The sequence below is a fragment of the Dermochelys coriacea genome, chromosome 1 (assembly GCF_009764565.3).
Source record: "Dermochelys coriacea isolate rDerCor1 chromosome 1, rDerCor1.pri.v4, whole genome shotgun sequence".
Lineage (NCBI taxonomy): Eukaryota > Metazoa > Chordata > Testudines > Dermochelyidae > Dermochelys > Dermochelys coriacea.
This window is the reverse complement of record NC_050068.2, coordinates 11693540-11710991: the sequence shown is the minus strand read 5'-3', so window position 1 is coordinate 11710991 and position 17452 is coordinate 11693540. Positions and strand designations below refer to the sequence as shown.

At 49.4% G+C, this 17452-nt stretch overlaps 1 protein-coding gene across 5 annotated transcripts in view; it reads right to left on the bottom strand.

Annotated features, from left to right (window-relative positions):
- FCHSD2 (FCH and double SH3 domains 2) overlaps window positions 1–16654 on the bottom strand; it is a 260803-nt gene extending 244149 nt beyond the window's left edge. For 2 of the 5 annotated variants that reach the window (XM_038418949.2, XM_038418958.2), the window contains exons 1-2: window positions 16332–16549; window positions 9838–9935 (exon numbers count right to left, since the gene is read on the bottom strand). In XM_038418949.2, coding sequence (XP_038274877.1) covers window positions 9838–9935; window positions 16332–16352 — 119 coding nt within the window. In that variant the 5' untranslated portion in view covers window positions 16353–16549. Of the gene's footprint in view, window positions 1–9837; window positions 9936–16331 lie in introns of those variants that run through there. The other 3 variants (XM_038418970.2, XM_043504046.1, XM_038418979.2) reach the window with 3 other exon arrangements.
- Window positions 16655–17452: the final 798 nt, after the last annotated feature.

The window sequence follows — 17452 nt, the reverse complement described above, 5'->3', positions numbered from 1 at the left end:
TACTCATAGGGGGAAGTAACCCAAAACGCATCTTATGTCATGCCACCAAGACCCAGGGGGTATAACTAGGGAGAGGAGTCCAGGATGAAGGGTATCTATGGAAATTCAAAAGGAGTTTAGGTGGAGAGGAGGGAGAAGAGAAAACAGAGTGGCAAGAGGTTAAGTGCCAAATGCACAAGGAGTTGAGAGGAGATAGGACGGTAGGCTATAAGAAAAGAAAGATGTGAGACAGCAATGCTCTCAAGTCAGAGTGAGAGAAAAAAAATCAGGTGGGGGGGAGCTCAAACGAACGTATCCTCTTTGTATCCTATTTTGCATCCATGTCAATTGCAAAATAAATGAATATTCTCCAACCCTCTACGTTACAAAAGCAGAGATGGGGGGAAGAAGGGTGAACATCTTTAGCACATTTTAAAAAGGGTTCGGGGCTAAAATACACACATCTTTGCATCAAAGGTTAGAATCATACAAGACAGATACTACTTAAGAATCTGCTGGAAAAAAATCAGAGGGATTTGAGTCTGAGTGTCTGATGGTTCCTCCTTGCTTTACATATGGGGAAGATGGCACATATAGGGATGCAGAGCTGAGGTGGGTGTTTCTCCTTTACCACTGGTGACAACAACCTGGCAACAACTGCTGAATAGCAAAGGTAAATCCCAAGGCAACATATGGTTAATGCGCTTTATTATATGGAGGCAATGCAGTTTGCTGCTTCTCTTAGTTTGGAGAAGCTAACAAGCTGGCCATCCTGCCCGACCTTAAAAATAACCGGAAAGGCGATAAAATTAGGTCACACCTTTCTTCTTCGCCAGCTTCCTTGCCATAGTAAACAGGGCTTTTTTTTTTTTTTTTAAACTACGTCCCAGCTGCAGTGGGGAAAAAAAAATCTTTATTTTATGCCCATTCCAGCTCACTTTCCTTTTTCTCGGGCTCTCTTAAAGATGGATTCTTTCACACTGTATTTTAGGAATTTGAATATAAATGCCCTGCGTTTGGTGGCTAGGAAGCAGTGGGCACTCTCTCTATCCTACTCAGTTAACGCATATTGCAAGAGTCCATTCAAGGTGCTGATCTACAATGATCCTAACAGAGCCCTCCCTGATCCTGGAGGGTAGCCCCTGCAAACTGACCTATTTGAGCTAGCAAACAGAGCTGTAAACAGGGGAGTTTGAGTTCTGTTGGAGGAGAAGGTAGTTGTACTTGGTTTTGTATTTGTGTGTGTGTGTGTGTGTGTGTGCGCGCGCGCGCGCGCTGAGTGAGCAGCTGAGCCCTGCTTAGGAGGTGGAGCTTCTGACTAGAGGTCCTATAAAGGTAGGTAGCCAGCCAGCCAGTCAGGCAGCGGCACAGACAGCTGCAGCGGAACAGGAGCTAGCAAACAGAGCTGTAAACAGGGGAGTTTGTAAGGGGCGTTTGTATTGTGGTGCTTGTTTGGGGTTTGTTTTTGCTGGGTGGGGTGGTCTTTTGGTGTGACTTGTGTTTCCCAGATTAACCTGACTTAGGTGGGAAGGCAATGATGGATACGGAGGCAGCTGTGGGAGTGACTCCTGTAGTGAAAGACACATTGAGGATGACTGGATGTGGAAGCTGTGGTATGTACATGATCCTGGAGGGGGGACCTGGTAAGAGTTTTTTCTGCATGAAATGTCGTCTGATAGAGCTGATGGAGGAAAAGATCCGAGGTTTGGAGATGCAGGTGGAAAGTCTGGTTGAGTTTAGGAAGGGGTTTGAGCAGATGATGGAGCAAAGATATGAGGTATCTGAAGGGAAAAGCTCAGACGCACAGATGGAACCAGGGCTGGGGAATTTTGAGGGGAGACTGGGTGAGGAAAGTGGTCAGTGGAAGTATGTGACTAAAAGGACCAGGCAGAGGAAAAGACGGGCTAGTGAAGGAGAAATAGAGCTTAGGAACAGGTTTGCAGAGTTGGAAAATGAAGAAGGGGCTCAGCAGGTACTTGTTGAAGGTGGAAGGGTAAGGAAGAAGAGAAGAGAAGCTAGTCCTATAGGAAAAGCAGAAGAGTCAAGGGAGACTACACCAAATATGAGCCCCAGGAGGATACAGGATGGGTTGAAGAGGATTATAAGGGAAAAGAGGAATGGAAAGAACTTGCAGCTAGAGGGAACAGGGGAGAGACTGGAGAATAGCACTGTCACCAGGAAAAGGCAGGTCTATGTGATAGGGGACTTTTTATTGAGAAGAATAGACAGGCCTGTAACTAGAGCTGATCCTGAGAATAGAAGGGTGTGCTGTCTTCTGGGTGCTAAGATACGGGATGTAGACCTGAGGTTGAAAAGGATCCTAAAGGGAGCGGGAAAGAATCCCCTAATTATCCTTCATGTGGGAACAAATGATACGGCTAGATTCTCGCTGGAAAGTATCAAGGGAGACTATGCTAGGCTGGGGAAGACGCTTAAGGAAATTGAGGCTCAGGTGATCTTTAGCGGGATCCTTCCTCTTCCTAGAGAAGGGCAACAAAGGTGTGACAAGATTATGACTGTCAACAGATGGCTTAGGCAGTGGTGCTATAAGGAGGGCTTTATGGCCACTGGGAGGCATTCACGGACAGAGGACAGTTCTCTCGGGATGGACTTCATCTGAGTAGGGAAGGAAATAGACTTCTAGGATCAAGGCTGGCACAACTGATAAAGAGAGTTTTAAACTAGGAATTAGGGGGAGATGGTTGGGAGATGTCCAGGTAATCTCCACGCCAGATTTTAGCATTGAGAAGGAAGAAGACGAAGTAAGAAAGGATACAGCCATGGGTAGGAGAATGTATATAAGGAGCGAGGGCGGTGTGGATACTAGTCTAATAGGTTATACTGGCTGTAGAATGACTGTGCCTAATAGGGTACAAAATGTGAGCGAGGCCAAACAGCAAAAATTAAGATGTTTATACACCAATGCGAGGAGTCTAGGTAACAAAATGGAGGAACTAGAGCTACTGGTGCAGGAAGTGAAACCAGATATTATAGATTTCAGAGTAGCAGCCGTGTTAGTCTGTATTCGCAAAAAGAAAAGGAGTACTTGTGGCACCTTAGAGACTAACAAATTTATTAGAGCATAAGCATCCGATGAAGTGAGCTGTAGCTCACGAAAGCTTATGCTCTAATAAATTTGTTAGTCTCTAAGGTGCCACAAGTACTCCTTTTCTTTTTGCAGATATTATAGGGATAACAGAAACATGGTGGAACAGTAGTCATGACTGGACTACAGGAATTGAAGGGTATGTGCTGTTTAGGAAAGACAGAAACAAAGGTAAAGGTGGTGGAGTAGCATTGTATATCAATGATGAAGTAGAATATAAAGAAATAAGAAGCGATGCAATGGATAAGACAGAGTCCGTCCGGACAAAAATTACATTGGGGAAGATAACTAGTAAAGCCTCTCCTACGATAGTGCTTGGGGCGTGCTATAGACCTCCGGGATCTAATTTGGATATGGATAGAGCCCTTTAATGTTTTTAATAAAGTAAATACTAATGGAAACTGCGTGATCATGGGAGACTTTAACTTCCCAGATATAGACTGGAGGACCAGTGCTAGTAATAATAATAGGGCTCAGATTTTCCTAGATGTGATAGCTGATGGATTCCTTCATCAAGTAGTTGCTGAACCGACTAGAGAGGTGCCATTTTAGATTTAATTTTGGTGAGTAGCGAGGACCTCATAGAAGAAATGGTTGTAGGGGACAATCTTGGCTCAAGTGATCATGAGCTAATTCAGTTCAAACTAAATGGAAGGATTAACAAAAATAAATCTGCAACTAGAGTTTTTGATTTCAAAAGGGCTGACTTTCAAAAATTAAGGAAATTAGTTAGGGAAGTGGATTGGACTGAAGAATTTATGGATCTAAAGGTAGAGGAGGCCTGGGATTACTTTAAATCAAAGCTGCAGAAGCTATCGGAAGCCTGTATCCCAAGAAAGGGGAAAAAATTCATAGGAAGGAGTTGTAAACCAAGCTGGATGAGCAAGTATCTTAGAGAGGTGATTAAGAAGAAGCAGAAAGCATACAGGGAGTGGAAGATGGGAGAGATCAGCAAGGAAAGCTACCTAATTGAGGTCAGAACATGTAGGGATAAAGTGAGACAGGCTAAAAGTCGAGTAGAGTTGGACCTTGCAAAGGGAATTAAAACCAATAGTAAAAGGTTCTATAGCCATATAAATAAGAAGAAAACTAAGAAAGAAGAAGTGGGGCCGCTAAACACTGAGGATGGAGTGGAGGTTAAAGATAATCTAGGCATGACCCAATATCTAAACAAATACTTTGCCTCAGTCTTTAATAAGGCTAAAGAGGATCTTAGGGATAATGGTAGCATGACAAATGGGAATGAGGATATAGAGGTAGATATTACCATATCTGAGGTAGAAGCGAAACTGAAACAGCTTAATGGGACTAAATCGGGGGGCCCAGATAATCTTCATCCAAGAATATTAAAGGAATTGGCACCTGAAATTGCAAGCCCATTAGCAAGAATTTTTAATGAATCTGTAAACTCAGGTGTAGTACCGAATGATTGGAGAATTGCTAATATAGTTCCTATTTTTAAGAAAGGAAAAATAAGTGATCTGGGTAACTACAGGCCAGTTAGTTTGACATCTGTAGTATGCAAGGTCCTGGAAAAAATTTTGAAGGAGAAATTAGTTAAGGACATTGAAGTCAATGGTAAATGGGACAAAATACAACATGGTTTTACAAAAGGTAGATCGTGCCAAACCAGCCTAATCTCCTTTTTTGAAAAAGTAACAGATTTTTTAGATAAAGGAAATGCAGTGGATCTAATTTACCTAGATTTCAGTAAGGCATTTGATACCGTGCCACATGGGGAATTATTAGTTAAATTGGAGAAGAGGAGGATCAATATGAACATCAAAAGGTGGATAAGGAATTGGTTAAAGGGGAGACTGCAACGGGTCCTACTGAAAGGCGAACTGTCAGGTTGGAGGGAGGTTACCAGTGGAGTTCCTCAGGGATCGGTTTTGGGACCAATCTTATTTAATCTTTTTATTACTGACCTTGGCACAAAAAGTGGGAGTGTGCTAATAAAGTTTGCAGATGATACAAAGCTGGGAGGTATTGCCAATTCAGAGAAGGATCGGGATATTATACAGGAGGATCTGGATGACCTTGTAAACTGGAGTAATAGTAATAGGATGAAATTTAATAGTGAGAAGTGTAAGGTTATGCATTTAGGGATTAACAACAAGAATTTTTAGTTATAAGTTGGGGACGCATCAATTAGAAGTAACGGAAGAGGAGAAGGACCTTGGAGTATTGGTTGATCATAGGATGACTATGAGCCGCCAATGTGATATGGCTGTGAAAAAAGCTAATGCGGTTTTGGGATGCATTGGGAGCGGCATTTCCAGTAGGGATAAGGAGGTTTTAGTACCGTTATACAAGGCACTGTTGAGACCTCACCTAGAATACTGTGTGCAGTTCTGGTCTCCCATGTTTAAAAAGGATGAATTCAAACTGGAGCAGGTTCAGAGAAGGGCTACTAGGATGATCCGAGGAATGGAAAACTTGTCTTTTGAAAGGAGACTTAAGGAGCTTAGCTTGTTTAGCCTAACTAAAAGAAGGTTGAGGGGAGATATGATTGCTCTCTATAAATATATCAGAGGAATAAATACAGGAGAGGGAGAGGAATTATTTCAGCTCAGCACCAATGCGGACACAAGAACAAATGGGTATAAACTGGCCACCAGGAAATTTAGACTTGAAATTAGACAAAGGTTTCTAACCATCAGAGGAGTGAAGTTTTGGAATAGCCTTCCAAGGGAAGGAGTGGGGGCAAAAGATCTATCTGGTTTTAAGATTCTACTTGATAAGTTTATGGAGGAGATGGTATGATGGGATAATGGGATTTTGGTAAGTAATTGATCTTTAAATATTCAGGGTAAATAGGACTAATCCCCTGAGATGGGATATTAGACGGATGGGATCTGAGTTACTACAGAAAATTCTTTCCTGGGTATCTGGCTGGTGAATCTTGCCCATATGCTCAGGGTTTAGCTGATCGCCATATTTGGGGTCGGGAAGGAATTTTCCTCCAGGGCAGATTGGAGAGGCCCTGGAGGTTTTTCGCCTTCCTCTGTAGCATGGGGCATGGTTGACTTGAGGGAGGCTTCTCTGCTCCTCGAAGTCTTTAAATCATGATTTAAGGACTTCAATAGCTCAGACATAGGTGAGGTTTTTCGTAGGAGTGGGTGGGTGAGATTCTGTGGCCTGCGCTGTGCAGGAGGTCGGACTAGATGATCAGAATGGTCCCTTCTGACCTTAGTATCTATGAATCTATGAATTGTGCTGCAGCTGTGGCTTTAATTTCAGAAATATCCTCTGAGATTTTTCTAAGCAGAATCTGTTTTTCTGGTACCTGCTTTAGCATTTTATAGATCTGATACAGGCCTTTCAGGGTCTCCACTGTGAGTGGTGTCATACTGCATGATACAGGGCTGTCAGAGAGCCTCTGCTTCTCTGCAATTTGTGGGGAGTCCCAGGAGGAAGGGGGGTTCAAAATGAGATCCATCTGCTACTAAGATGTTAAAAGCAGGATGAACCAGCCAGAGACGAAAACTCTGCCTTACTTTAGCAGATGTTAGCAGATTTTAGTGGAGCTGAGCAGCAGGTCCAGGTTTAGGCAGCCATCTTCCCCTGCTGCATCCGCCCAGTCCACACACATTTGTTTTGAAATGTTTTTTAAAGTCGTTTAGACTGGGACTTGCATTTAGCATTTTAAACTGTTGTGGAGAAAGTCCCCTCACATCCTTTGCCCACCATTTCACATTGCCTTTGCCTCCCCATTTCTATTTGACTAACTACAGGACTGTTTGTGTATCTGTAATAGGCTTGGAAAGATTAGGTTTTATTGGTGTCCATTTCACCATACATACACATAAACCCAGGAAAAAATATTTCCATCCATAACAGAAACGTACAGATAGGCAAAGAAAGAAAAAAAATGCTGCTTTAGAACTTGGAGTTTAAAGATAAAGATACTTTTGTATATTTTGACATGAGATGTTAACAATTTGTGTTTTAACCATTATAAAGCTTTAACTTTTTGAATCTTAATGTCTACTGTCATTAAATAGTCTGACTTTGCGCCATAATTTCCTTCAATTGTGAAAATGCAAATCAAATCATTTTAAATGGTTTAAAACAAACACTGGTGATATCTGTCCAAATTATTTAAAAAATGAATTCTCCAAGCCTAGCCATAACAAAACAATTGCGTAGTTTGCACTTGCTATTGAAGTTCTGTAGTTTCAATTACTATTTTTAATGACATCCATCTCCAAATGAGAAATTACAAATACATGGCATGAGCTGCAGAAAAGGCATTGTCCCTATAAAAGCACACTCAACTAACTGTCTTTTATTTGAAAAGTGACACAAACACAAGAATTACTTCTACTCTTGAAAAACTGGTCATTTTAATGCTCAAGAAACACAAAACCAGAAGAGAGGATGTTGCTACAAATGAATGTTCTGAGGAAGAGGTCAAAAATAAGGGAAAAGGTTAAAAGTCGCTTTATTTAAGGAATGCCTGAAGCACACAATAAGAATCAGCAACAAATTTTACACCTTGACTTGCCAGAGCTCAAGGGCCAGCTCCAAACCCTGACATTTGATAGAAGGACAGTGACAAATTCATGAAGGAGATACACGGATAACCTTCAGACCAGCTAGGCATCAGTCATTGTGCATTATTCACCATGCTTAAATTAATCTCAAACATACACCATCCCGCTATTCTAATACCAGCTCTTCTTCTGCAAAGACAGCAAAAGCTGTGTGGTGGTAATGTCAGTCAGTCAAATGCCATTAAAAGATTATGCTGAATCAAATGCACAAAGTTTTTTACCATCAAATCTAATCAAAAATTGAACCCAGACCCCAGTAAGTGAAAGGACCGAGTACTAACTTGCTGTTTAAAAACCTGTGGTGTTTGTTTTCACACATGCATTCCAATAAGACACTGTACTGTCAACTGAAACTCCAGTTTAGAAGACAACACAGAGTCCACATATTCATACTATAGGAAAGACACCTATTTAAGTCTTACATAGACAGAAAATTAGTCAAGTCACAGAATGGCAGGTGTACCCCCTTTAGGAGCTTCATTTCCATTCTTGCATGCAAACCGTAAGAGTAAAGAAAGGAAAACATTGTTTTAAAAAAAATTTTTTTTTTAAATACTATTGTACCTAAATGGTAAAAAACATTCTTTTGAAAAAAAAAACAGATTTTTACAGATAAAATGTGTAATACATAGCATATGATGGAAAGGCTCTACTATGTCTACTCAGTGACCAGACTCTTAATTCAGATTCTTAATTTGTAACACTAACATTTTAAAAATTATATTAATTCAATAAAACATTTTTGCTCTCCTGTAACTTTTCTGACAGGTTTCAGAGTAGCAGCCGTGTTAGTCTGTATTCGCAAAAAGAAAAGGAGTACTTGTGGCACCTTAGAGACTAACAAATTTATTAGAGAATAAGCTTTCGTGAGCTACATCCGATGAAGTGAGCTGTAGCTCACGAAAGCTTATGCTCTAATAAATTTGTTAGTCTCTAAGGTGCCACAAGTACTCCTTTTCTTTTTGTAACTTTTCTGTAACCAGAGACAATAAGATTTTTATGCCATGTTTCAGCAGAAAACAAGTATAAATGCTTAAACTATAAAGCCCTGAAAATAAGGGTCTAGAAAGAAAATGCTGACAGAACCTGAATTAAAGCAGTGTTACCAGGTGCAGATATAATAAAATTAAGTTTCTATCTAAGGAAAAAAATCCTCACATACCAATCTGCTACACATTAACCAGTATTTACTTTCCAAATAATGTATAGCTACTACTTGTAAAATAACAGATTGGTGATCCTTCCCATACAGAAGCTTGTTTCACTACCCATGAAAGAGAGCAGGGTTCAGACAAAGATGGAAAGTGCATGCATTTCTGAATCTGACAAGTTTTATTGACATGGGATGTAATGAGACAGACTGAAACTGTAAGAACTTCACTGTATTCTAATCTCTTATGAAGTTAAAACTTTGAGCTGGCACTTCACTTGCTCTCTACTGATAAGTAATCTTACTGGATTTTCAGTTACTGAGTGAAGCACAAGGTGCCAAAAAGAAGGAAAGCAATAGGTGTATTGATGACATTTGACTATTTCACAGCATGCCCATTGTAGAAATTGACAGTTTCTAAACAGGATTAGTGATTCATTCGCCACATAATTCCAGATGCCCATTAGTCCTGCTTTGATCATAACATACATAAATGTTAAAGACAAACATTCACATTATTTAAAGATAAATAATGAAACTACCGTATGAAACACGCAGAACTTTTCTATTGATCTCAATGTGCAAGGTTATGTAACAAAAGTGCTTTATAAGTACTAGTGCAAATATTTTTACTTGTGTTTTCTGCACAAAAAAATAAATTCATATAGTGAATGCTCTTTAAAACTTTCTATGGCTAACTAAAAATCATCACTACCTTTATGAAAGTATTTATAAAAAATGTTTTTAACACTAGACACATCACTTGAACTGTGAGTCTATCCCAAAGAAAAATAGTGCTGAACAGACCAATACTTTCTGGATTTCTTCATGACACATTTGTACACTTGCCTCATTGAAGAGAAGAAAAAACTATTTGCACTGTGTTAGTCCCCGTTATAATTCCCAGCTGTGTCAAAACTTTAACAGCCTAAAAGCAGGAAATCCAAGAGGAAATTCCATCGTCAGTTCCTGGAGTTTTGTAACCCAATGTTCTTCCAAAAGGAGATCTTACAGGAATTTGGTAGCATTTGCTGTAACCTTACCTCATATCTTCAAGTAGATCACATTCTCCCTGATGCTTGGCCTGAAGTTTTGTCATCTGCTCAATTTGAATGTTTTTTAGCTCTTGTGTAACTTTTACCTACAAAAAAGACAGATCATATATTTTATGTAGGGTCCAGCTGTCATTTCAATGGGGAAAAATATTTGATTTCCTTCATCTAACTTTATAATCTAACTGTCCATCAGAATATGCAAATTAAACATTTTCAGTATGTGTAAACCTGTTTTGCTTGGTTAACATAACCCTATGCATCTACTTAACCCAATACTGATTTTCTATATATTGTTTGGCTCTAACCCTGCAGTGTCTGCATTTCATACATCAAGCACCTCAGAGCTGTGTCCTGCTTGTTAACAACAAATATGCATGTTTTCTTCTTCCAAACCTGAGGATAAACCTGTCTACAACAAAAGAGGTTCAGCTTGAAACAAATAAGGGAGTTGGGGGAAAGAAATAATTTGCTGCAGATTTAACAGTTAATCAAAACAATTTACACATTCATGAAATGTGCATTTATTAAACACTCCTACAATGGTTTCGTGAACATGCCTTTAAACGCAGTCATGTGGTTGCCAGTATATCAGATCAAAAGTCTCCCTCCTTAACAGTATGACTTCAGAAAGGTTGTGCCTTTTTTTTTTATCATTAGTATAATATACCTGCTGTATGTTTTGAACCTTATGGCATTAAGATTTCAATAGCCTGGGAACCAGAGTGATAGCTGATAGCATGGCAGGGGGTGGGGGAGGGATTGTTGTGATAAACATTAACCCCAGAAAAGGACTGACTTGGCCGCAGAAACATGGGGTTTTTAAAACAAGAGATCTCGATCAATCAACGTGTTAAATGCCAAGATGCATCCATGTAGCAGCCTAAAAAAGAAACAGTACCCATGCATCTAAAAATCTGATGAATGCATGAAGGGGGGAAATAAATAACAGTTTCTGCTATGGGGGAGGGGAAGAGAGAAAGACAGGGAGGAGGTGAAGGAAAGGATCTACCACAAACCTCCCCTTTCTCTCAAAGCAAAACAACCTTCCAGATCTGATCTGCTAGCAACAGCTTCCCCCCTCAACACCAAAAATAATCCCCCAGCAACAAGAACCCCCAATCCCAGCACTACAGCAAGACAAGTTTCTCACATCAGCTCCTTTCAAGATACAGCAAAACATACAAACCCTATGCTCTGATTAAGCAGAAAAGGGGTTTAGGTTTTTTTTAAAACAATACAAATGTTGCAACCTACACAGTGAAAATAAAATTGCATGTAAAAAATACAATAGGCAAAGCATAAAGCATGCATGCAATATAAATGAAATGCCAAATGCAAACTAAAATCCCATGAAACATAAATAAGAATCCTTCAAAGGAAGCAGAGTCTATCCTCACAACAACAGAGGCAGAGACATTGAGTCCCCTGAAGCTGGATGCCCAGAGCAGCCAGGGAGCCCAGAGAATGACAAGAGATGGACAAACAGCAGCCTCTTGTTTACACAACACAGACATCCCCACCCAATAACCCTCACCCATATGCAACTCCCTCCACACAGGCACCCACTAACCATTTCCTACATACACAATTAACTCTCTCTCTCTCATTCCATACACTAACCCCCGTAATCTCTTCTACTCACAGAATGACCCTCTCAACCCCAATATATATAACTCCAACCCTCCACACCAACATAATCATCATCTCAGTCCCACTGTAAACTATTCCAACCCCAATCTCCCAATCTCAGCCCAAACAACCTCCTCTCCATACAATCATCAAAACACAACTCCCCCACTCCAACCACACTCATCTACACAATCCAGCCATACTCTATCACCTCAGTACCTCAATAGAGACCATTCCCTAATCCTACCCCCTTTTTCAGCCCAATACAGGCAATTCCAAATCCCCTATACCCCAACATGCATCCACACAACCAGCAAGGTGAATTAAGCTCTAAATCCTATTTGACACACCTCCAGCCCGATACAAGCCAAGCCCTACCCTAACCCTCCAATACAGATAAAGACTTACCCTCACCTACCCCAACCTCTACACACAAACAACCCCCAACTCCTCACTCCCAATACACCTGAGCCCCCAGCCCCCCACCCCAATACAGCCTGTGGCACTCCCACACCAACCCCCCACATCCCAATACACCAACCCATGTACAGCTAATGCCCCTAACCCAATACAGCCAGTACCACCTCACCCCAATACACCCAGCACCCCACATGCTCACAGCGCAGCCCCCCCAACACTAATACAGCCAATGCCACCAGTACTGCCAGGGTGACCCCACATCCATTACACCCAGATGATCCCCAATCCACCCAGCCCCAACCCCCCAGTACAGCCCATACCCCGCTCCCTGAACCCCAGTGCCACCCCCAACCCCACTCTACCCAATCCACCCAGCCCCAACCCCCCAGTACAGCCCATACCCCGCTCCCTGAACCCCAGTGCCACCCCCACTCTACCCCGATCCACCCAGCCCCAACCCCCCAGTACAGCCCGTACCCCGCTCCCTGAACCCCAGTGCCACCCCCACTCTACCCCGATCCACCCAGCCCCAACCCCCCAGTACAGCCCGTACCCCGCTCCCTGAACCCCAATGACACCCCCACTCTACCCCGATCCCCAATCCACCCAGCCCCAACCCCCAGTACAGCCCATACCCCGCTCCCTGAACCCCAGTGCCACCCCCAACCCCACTCTACCCAATCCACCCAGCCCCAACCCCCCAGTACAGCCCATACCCCGCTCCCTGAACCCCAGTGCCACCCCCACTCTACCCCGATCCACCCAGCCCCAACCCCCCAGTACAGCCCGTACCCCGCTCCCTGAACCCCAGTGCCACCCCCACTCTACCCCGATCCACCCAGCCCCAACCCCCCAGTACAGCCCGTACCCCGCTCCCTGAACCCCAGTGCCACCCCCACTCTACCCCGATCCACCCAGCCCCAACCCCCCAGTACAGCCCGTACCCCGCTCCCTGAACCCCAATGCCACCCCCACTCTACCCCGATCCCCAATCCACCCAGCCCCAACCCCCAGTACAGCCCATACCCCGCTCCCTGAACCCCAGTGCCATCCCCACCCCCACTCTACCCCGATCCACCCAGCCCCAACCCCCAGTACAGCCCATACCCCGCTCCCTGAACCCCAGTGCCAACCCCACCCGCACTCTACCCCGATCCACCCAGCCCCAACCCCCAGTACAGCCCATACCCCGCTCCCTGAACCCCAGTGCCAACCCCACCCGCACTCTACCCCGATCCACCCAGCCCCAACCCCCCAGTACAGCCCATACCCCGCTCCCTGAACCCCAGTGCCACCCCCACTCTACCCCGATCCACCCAGCCCCAACCCCCAGTACAGCCTGTACCCCGCTCCCTGAACCCCAGTGCCACCCCCAACCCCACTCTACCCAATCCACCCAGCCCCAACCCCCCAGTACAGCCCATACCCCGCTCCCTGAACCCCAGTGCCACCCCCACTCTACCCCGATCCACCCAGCCCCAACCCCCAGTACAGCCCGTACCCCGCTCCCTGAACCCCAGTGCCACCCCCACTCTACCCCGATCCACCCAGCCCCAACCCCCAGTACAGCCTGTACCCCGCTCCCTGAACCCCAGTGCCACCCCCAACCCCACTCTACCCAATCCACCCAGCCCCAACCCCCCAGTACAGCCCGTACCCCGCTCCCTGAACCCCAGTGCCACCCCCACTCTACCCCGATCCACCCAGCCCCAACCCCCCAGTACAGCCCATACCCCGCTCCCTGAACCCCAGTGCCACCCCCACTCTACCCCGATCCACCCAGCCCCAACCCCCAGTACAGCCTGTACCCCGCTCCCTGAACCCCAGTGCCAACCCCACCCCCACTCTACCCCGATCCACCCAGCCCCAACCCCCAGTACAGCCCGTACCCCGCTCCCTGAACCCCAGTGCCACCCCCACTCTACCCCGATCCACCCAGCCCCAACCCCCAGTACAGCCTGTACCCCGCTCCCTGAACCCCAGTGCCACCCCCAACCCCACTCTACCCCGATCCACCCAGCCCCAACCCCCAGTACAGCCCGTACCCCGCTCCCTGAACCCCAGTGCCACCCCCACTCTACCCCGATCCACCCAGCCCCAACCCCCAGTACAGCCTGTACCCCGCTCCCTGAACCCCAGTGCCACCCCCAACCCCACTCTACCCAATCCACCCAGCCCCAACCCCCCAGTACAGCCCATACCCCGCTCCCTGAACCCCAGTGCCACCCCCACTCTACCCCGATCCACCCAGCCCCAACCCCCAGTACAGCCCGTACCCCGCTCCCTGAACCCCAGTGCCACCCCCACTCTACCCCGATCCACCCAGCCCCAACCCCCAGTACAGCCTGTACCCCGCTCCCTGAACCCCAGTGCCACCCCCAACCCCACTCTACCCAATCCACCCAGCCCCAACCCCCCAGTACAGCCCGTACCCCGCTCCCTGAACCCCAGTGCCACCCCCACTCTACCCCGATCCACCCAGCCCCAACCCCCCAGTACAGCCCGTACCCCGCTCCCTGAACCCCAGTGCCACCCCCAACCCCACTCTACCCAATCCACCCAGCCCCAACCCCCCAGTACAGCCCGTACCCCGCTCCCTGAACCCCAGTGCCACCCCCACTCTACCCCGATCCACCCAGCCCCAACCCCCAGTACAGCCCATACCCCGCTCCCTGAACCCCAGTGCCACCCCCACTCTACCCCGATCCACCCAGCCCCAACCCCCAGTACAGCCTGTACCCCGCTCCCTGAACCCCAGTGCCAACCCCACCCCCACTCTACCCCGATCCACCCAGCCCCAACCCCCAGTACAGCCCGTACCCCGCTCCCTGAACCCCAGTGCCACCCCCACTCTACCCCGATCCACCCAGCCCCAACCCCCAGTACAGCCTGTACCCCGCTCCCTGAACCCCAGTGCCACCCCCACCCCCACTCTACCCCGATCCACCCAGCCCCAACCCCCAGTACAGCCCGTACCCCGCTCCCTGAACCCCAGTGCCACCCCCACTCTACCCCGATCCACCCAGCCCCAACCCCCAGTACAGCCTGTACCCCGCTCCCTGAACCCCAGTGCCACCCCCAACCCCACTCTACCCAATCCACCCAGCCCCAACCCCCCAGTACAGCCCATACCCCGCTCCCTGAACCCCAGTGCCACCCCCACTCTACCCCGATCCACCCAGCCCCAACCCCCAGTACAGCCCGTACCCCGCTCCCTGAACCCCAGTGCCACCCCCACTCTACCCCGATCCACCCAGCCCCAACCCCCAGTACAGCCTGTACCCCGCTCCCTGAACCCCAGTGCCACCCCCAACCCCACTCTACCCAATCCACCCAGCCCCAACCCCCCAGTACAGCCCGTACCCCGCTCCCTGAACCCCAGTGCCAACCCCCACTCTACCCCGATCCACCCAGCCCCAACCCCCCAGTACAGCCCATACCCCGCTCCCTGAACCCCAGTGCCACCCCCACTCTACCCCGATCCACCCAGCCCCAACCCCCAGTACAGCCCGTACCCCGCTCCCTGAACCCCAGTGCCACCCCCAACCCCACTCTACCCCGATCCACCCAGCCCCAACCCCCAGTACAGCCCGTACCCCGCTCCCTGAACCCCAGTGCCAACCCCACTCTACCCCGATCCACCCAGCCCCAACCCCCAGTACAGCCCGTACCCCGCTCCCTGAACCCCAGTGCCACCCCCACTCTACCCCGATCCACCCAGCCCCAACCCCCAGTACAGCCTGTACCCCGCTCCCTGAACCCCAGTGCCACCCCCAACCCCACTCTACCCCAATCCACCCAGCCCCAACCCCCCAGTACAGCCCATACCCCGCTCCCTGAACCCCAGTGCCACCCCCACTCTACCCCGATCCACCCAGCCCCAACCCCCAGTACAGCCCGTACCCCGCTCCCTGAACCCCAGTGCCACCCCCACTCTACCCCGATCCACCCAGCCCCAACCCCCAGTACAGCCTGTACCCCGCTCCCTGAACCCCAGTGCCACCCCCAACCCCACTCTACCCAATCCACCCAGCCCCAACCCCCAGTACAGCCCGTACCCCGCTCCCTGAACCCCAGTGCCAACCCCCACTCTACCCCGATCCACCCAGCCCCAACCCCCCAGTACAGCCCATACCCCGCTCCCTGAACCCCAGTGCCACCCCCACTCTACCCCGATCCACCCAGCCCCAACCCCCAGTACAGCCCGTACCCCGCTCCCTGAACCCCAGTGCCACCCCCAACCCCACTCTACCCCGATCCACCCAGCCCCAACCCCCAGTACAGCCCGTACCCCGCTCCCTGAACCCCAGTGCCAACCCCCACTCTACCCCGATCCACCCAGCCCCAACCCCCAGTACAGCCCGTACCCCGCTCCCTGAACCCCAGTGCCAACCCCCCCGCAGCCCGCCCCAGCGGCTCCCCGCGGCTCCCACCTTCCTCGGCGGGGGCTGCATGGCGCTGCCGTCGCTCTCCGCATCAATCCCCGCTCAGCAGCGGGACGCGGGGAGGAGCCGGCGCCGGGATGCGGGGGATGGGGGGGGACGCAGCGCGCGGCTCCCGGCGGGGGGGGGGGGGGGGGGGCTCCCTCACGCGGAGTCCATGGCGCGGCGGCGGCGAGGCAGCGAGCGGCTCTGGGCGGAGGAGGCGGCGAGCGGCGAGTCCCGGCCCGGGGGAGGGGGAGGGGGAGCGAGGAAGGCGGGGACGGCCGCCGCTCAGCCAGCCCCAGGCCGCGGGGAGGGTGGGACGGCGGCTGCGCAGCGCCCCGCCGCGGCCGCCGGGGGGAAGCGCTCCCTGGAGGCCGGTGGGGAAATGGCGCCCCAGCGCGGCCGAGACGCCGCCGGACGGCCAGCGCCGCAGCCCCCGCCCCCGCTCGGGCAACCACAGACAACGGTCCGCCCAGCCGGGTAGACGTGGGGGCAAAACCATAGAGAGCTGGGCGGGAAGGACGCGTCCCTGCCAGGCGGGGGCGGGGGCGGGGCTCGGCGGGTAGCGCGCGAGAGACCGCGGCCGGCTGGGGTCGTGCGCGCGCCCCTCCTTTGCCTCTGTGCCGCGGGCGCTCCGGGCTGGGGCTGCACGTGCGGCGGGCGCGCGGGGCGGGGGCGCTGCAGACGCGGCGGGGGCGCGGGCAGGTGCTGCACCTGAGCGGAGCCGCGCTCCCGGGAGCGGGGTGGGCGAGGAAGCGGCCGCCCTAGTGAGGGGATAGCTGTTTACGGCGCGACTCACCCGGTGCAAAGGGGATAGGCAGCAGGCACAGAGAGCAGCACTGGTTGCTCTCTCCCGGCTCAGCAAGTTGCGCTGCCCTTTGTCCGCTGGTGGCGAGCTGGGTTGCCCCGAAGGCAGCGCGCTCAGCTACACAAACGTAAAGATCATCCCTGGTGCAATGAGCTTTCTGGCTCAAGCGGGACGCCCAGGATGTGGGATGCAGTGGGAAACCAAGCCTTAATTGGGAAAGGTGTTTGCTTTTTTTGTTTTGTTCTGTTTTGATGTTGTGGCTTGGTGTAAACTCACTCGTAGGCCAGGGCCTTAGGGACAAAGTGTGTTTCTGGCAGGAGCT